The sequence below is a fragment of the Sinocyclocheilus anshuiensis genome, unplaced genomic scaffold (genome assembly GCF_001515605.1).
Source record: "Sinocyclocheilus anshuiensis isolate Anshui unplaced genomic scaffold, SAMN03320099.WGS_v1.1 scaffold659, whole genome shotgun sequence".
NCBI lineage: Eukaryota > Metazoa > Chordata > Actinopteri > Cypriniformes > Cyprinidae > Sinocyclocheilus > Sinocyclocheilus anshuiensis.
This window is the reverse complement of record NW_015549698.1, coordinates 104,134-108,616: the sequence shown is the minus strand read 5'-3', so window position 1 is coordinate 108,616 and position 4,483 is coordinate 104,134. Positions and strand designations below refer to the sequence as shown.

General features: G+C 37.8%; 1 protein-coding gene across 1 annotated transcript in view; it reads right to left on the bottom strand.

Moving 5' to 3' along the window:
* Positions 1-433: 433 nt before the first annotated feature.
* Positions 434-4,483, bottom strand: part of LOC107660501 (uncharacterized) — a 7,042-nt gene continuing 2,992 nt past the window's right edge. The window contains exons 2-4 of the mRNA XM_016449814.1: positions 2,875-3,040; positions 2,659-2,774; positions 434-1,354 (exon numbers count right to left, since the gene is read on the bottom strand). Coding sequence (XP_016305300.1) covers positions 542-1,354; positions 2,659-2,774; positions 2,875-3,040 — 1,095 coding nt within the window. The 3' untranslated portion in view covers positions 434-541. The remainder of the gene's footprint in view (positions 1,355-2,658; positions 2,775-2,874; positions 3,041-4,483) is intronic.

Sequence of the window (4,483 nt, the reverse complement as noted above, 5' to 3'; positions counted from 1 at the left end):
GGTACTTTTATACATAGATGTGGATTATTGGTAGCAAAATAGTTACACTGTTGGTTTGTGTAAACAGGGTTGATTTTATTTCACTGTTGTAAAACGCATAAGTAGTGTTGACCTTACAGTGTTAAAAAACAGTAAACTTATATCACTTTCTTTCAGAATCTGTACACTAATGCACGTTATACATAACTTTATACAGTTATTTTATGTACTCTCAATTATTGTACATTTGTTTTTTGAAACAAAGGTTATAAAAATAGCCTCTGTTGTTACATTCAATTGAAACAACGATGTCGAATATATATGAAACTTTGATGGCCAAAAGTACCACAACAGAACCACATCTTTCTTTAGTAAATGCACTTTAAAAAAATAAAATAAAAAGGAAAAAATGTCCTTAAAAGGCAATGCAGTAAAAGGTGTCAGAGAATCTCTCCCTCACACTGCTTTGTTTTGAAACGATTGTGAACGTATTGTGAAGAGTGCTATAAAATACATTTGACATCTGAGTGTTCTCCACTACAAAAATACTAGTCCTACAATACTAAATGTGTTCCTCTTGTGAAGGAATGCAACCTGCCGGCGAGACAAAATAGTCACGCAGAAGGTTTCGTTGCATTTCTGCCACAGCTAATGCATTGTGCTCCTCTCTTTGCTCGAGCGGCTGGCAAGTCCCATGCCCTCGATTCCTCCAGGTTCCCTCAACTATGCTGTGGTCCCCATTCTTCAAATCTGCAAATGCTGGAGGAGTATATGCCTCGGACCTGCGCTCGCGGAGGAAGTTATGGATGCATAGAGCAGCCATAGTGATCTTCTCCACTTTGTCTGCCTCCAAGAATATGGTGCTCCTGAAAACCCTTAACCTGTTTGCTAGAATGCTGAATGCATTTTCTGCAACTCTACGTGCCCTTGAAAGACGATAGTTCAGTACCCCCTGACTGTGGTCCATCTGTTTATTTGGGTATGACTTCATGAGATCAGGCCTTAAAGGATGCGCCTCATCACCCACAAACATGTACGGCATTGTTATGTCACTGTTGGGCAATGGTTCAGGTGGAGGAAAATTCAGCAGACCCTGATCCATCGCTTTACACAAGTCGGAATGAGCGAATAGTCCAGCATCAGAGACCTTATCTTGGGTTTCCAAACTGGCACAGATGAACTTGTAATTTGCATCCACAGCAGCCATTATTGTCACATATAATCGGCCCTTGTTATTATGGTCAAGGCAGCCACTTTTTACTGGAGGCTGTATATAAATCTGTTTTCCACCAAGCGCACCTAGGCAATGTGGAAATTGCCATTTCGATTCAAAGTCCTGGGCTATTGCCCGCCATTCTGTCTCTGTTGATGGTGTCTAGCAACAGAAAAGAAAAACAGTTAAGACAAAGATTTGTACACTGATTCTTATATACTGTATTTCTCACATGTATTTAAAAAAAAAATGCAGTACTGTGAATATGAATTCATGATTTGACAATTTTTGTCAAGGTAACGACATCCATAACATTGTATTTTGAATAAAGAATGACAAAGCCAGTATATTATATTATGCACAATGTATAGATACCTCTTGCCTGTGACAGAATTATGAAGTTTGAAATTTGTTATTAATATATGCTAAACAATGCATATGAAAAATATTTTATTCATCCCATCCCAAAGTCTTTTAAAGCCTTTTCTTTTTGTGGTTTAATATATTTAGTTATATCTTTATTTTATTTTCCCCTCAAGTTCATGCTTCTCTTCACCCAGTTAATGTTCTGCATTAGCTATTTTACTACACAAGTATACATGTGTTGTAAATACTGTAAATATCTGACCATCTTGCGAAAAACGTTAATTTTATATGACTTTATAAGTTAATCATTTACATTAATAAACTGCACTTTACACTAATTTAACATTTATTTTAGGCTTTAATACTTTAGACTATTTTAGTAAGGATAATTATAAAGATAAAATTAGTGGTTTTCATTGGGACATTATTAGTGTTTCTGAATGAATTGTTTCACTGAGGTTTCATTTTGTTAAAGACTCACTGTTTTGAGCCAATGCTTTAATGAGTCACTAATAACATAAAACAGATGCTCATTTATTGCCACTGACTGGTGTAGACCTACAGAAATAGAGTCAAAGATTTACTGACATGATTGTCGAGCACTTACAGTATTTATGTTGCTTTAAATAGTATAATATTATGTTCATATATATTCTTTTAACATATAATAAAAAAATATTCAAACTTCATTTAGATGCGGTCTACACATTGCATGTGCAATATAATATAGCCATATCTTAATGCCACACTGTCATCCTTAATTCAAAATAAAATTGTATTTATTAAAGTCGAGTCTTTGTTATTTATAATTTCAATTTCTGATAATCCCAGGTTGCTATGATTGTTTACACATTAAAAGTTGTTCCCTCAACATATGATCTTGAGGCCATGACTTCGCATTGCATGGTCACGATACATTATCACGTCACAACAAGTTCAAATGTCGATGTCACAACAAAACCCAAAACGTCCCTTGTGTATTAAAATTATTTAGTAGTTTATTACTGCAGCAGATGTTTATGGTGGAACTCATCTCACTGAAAAGCACCAAGTAATAAATGTGCACTGTACTTGAGTAAATGGTGGTAATCAGTGCTTACCTTCAGGAAGTCTTTTTTCATAAGCTGGTACAGAGCGCCACAGGTCTCCATAACTATCTGTGAAATAGTGCTGGCCCCAATCCTGTACTGGGCACTGAGGGAACTGAACGTTTTGCCTGCATAAGAAATAAATTACAAAATGCACACTCAAACAGACCCTTAAAATGGATAATAGTTAAAGCAGTAGATATTCTGATATCGCCCTGGCAGACCCACCTGTTGCCAAAAACCGCAAGGTCACAGAGAGGCGATCTCTTGGGGATATCGCCCGTCTCATTTTTGTGTGCTGTTTGGTAATGAGGGGCCCGACCATCCGCAGCAGAAACTCAAACTCTTCTGCTGTCATCCGCAGCAGCTCCCCGAACCCATTCTCATCAGTCATCTATCAGAGATGCAAACATGTAAGCGGGGAAAAGGTGAGAACATTGCATGGATCGGGGGCATGCTCCACATAGCATTTCTTTTAGAAGATATTTGCTTTACATGCTCATTTATAGTGAAAGGCAGGGGTGCCCAACCCTGTTCACATATATATATACACATACACACACACACACATACACAAAGAAAAACAAGTAGATAGAATAGAAAAAATAGAAAGCTAGTTTTTTTTTTAAATAAAAAAAAGATGATAAATATAGATAAAGTAGAATTAAAATATAATAGAAAGTGCTACAGTTAGAGGGTCAAATAAAGGTGGAACAGATGTGTTTTTAGTCGTTTCTTGAAGATGGTTAAGGACTCAGCTGCTCGGATTGATTTGGGCAGGTCATTCCACCAGGAGGGAACAGTTAATGAAAAAGTCTGTGAAAGTGATTTTGTGCCACTTTGGGATGGCACAATAAAGCGACGCTCACTTGCAGAACGCAAGCGTCTAGAGGGCACATAACTCCGAAGTAATGAATTTAGGTAAATGGGTGCAGAGCCAGTGGTGGTTTTGTAGGCAAACATTAATGCCTTGAATTTAATGCGAGCAGCTGCTGGTAGCCAGTGCAAATTGATGAACAGAGGTGTGACATGCGTTTTTTGGCTCATTAAAGATTAATTGATTAGACGGCAATGCAGACCTAAAATGTTTGCCCTCACTCTCTTCACCGTTCCCACATCTCAGACCTCAAATACATAAAATATACCTTTTCATAACTGAATTTAAAAAGTTATGACCGGTCTTGAAGAAAAAAAAAAATAGATGACTAACGTTTTAAGACTAGTCTAAACAGTTTATGCAACCGCCCCCAGTTCTTTATTTACCCTCTTTCTATAGCTTGACAGGGCTATAGCCCCATCAGAATCTTGCTTAGCCCCGGCACAATTTACCATGTTTTCCTGCCAGTTGGCATTGAGAGTGACTGACACTTGATGGTCAGAAAAAATGACTAAATAGTAGGGATGTAACGATTACCGGTTTGATGATAAATCGTGATAAAATACCCCACAGTTAGTATTACCGTTTCATATTTTAATTATCACTATAACCGTATTCAATTACCGCGATCTGAACAACTGAGGATAAATAAATACTGTACTGCACAGGGCTCCAGTGGCGCATTTTGCGATAATTTTTTCTGCTGGTGCGACTATATTTTATGTGCGGTCACACTGGCGCGACCACCGCATTGTTTAACTCATAAGCGCTGCATTTCTGTTGCATGTGAGAAACATCAAACGGCAAACGAAACTGAAAGCATAACGAAACCGCGCGACTCGTTTGAGCTGCGCAGCGCTTCGAGTGTAGAGCCTGGTTTATACTCGCCGCGTCAGAAGCGCACAGCAAAAATGACGCGAATATTGAGGAAACGATGGATGGGTTTCATGCTAAAGTAAA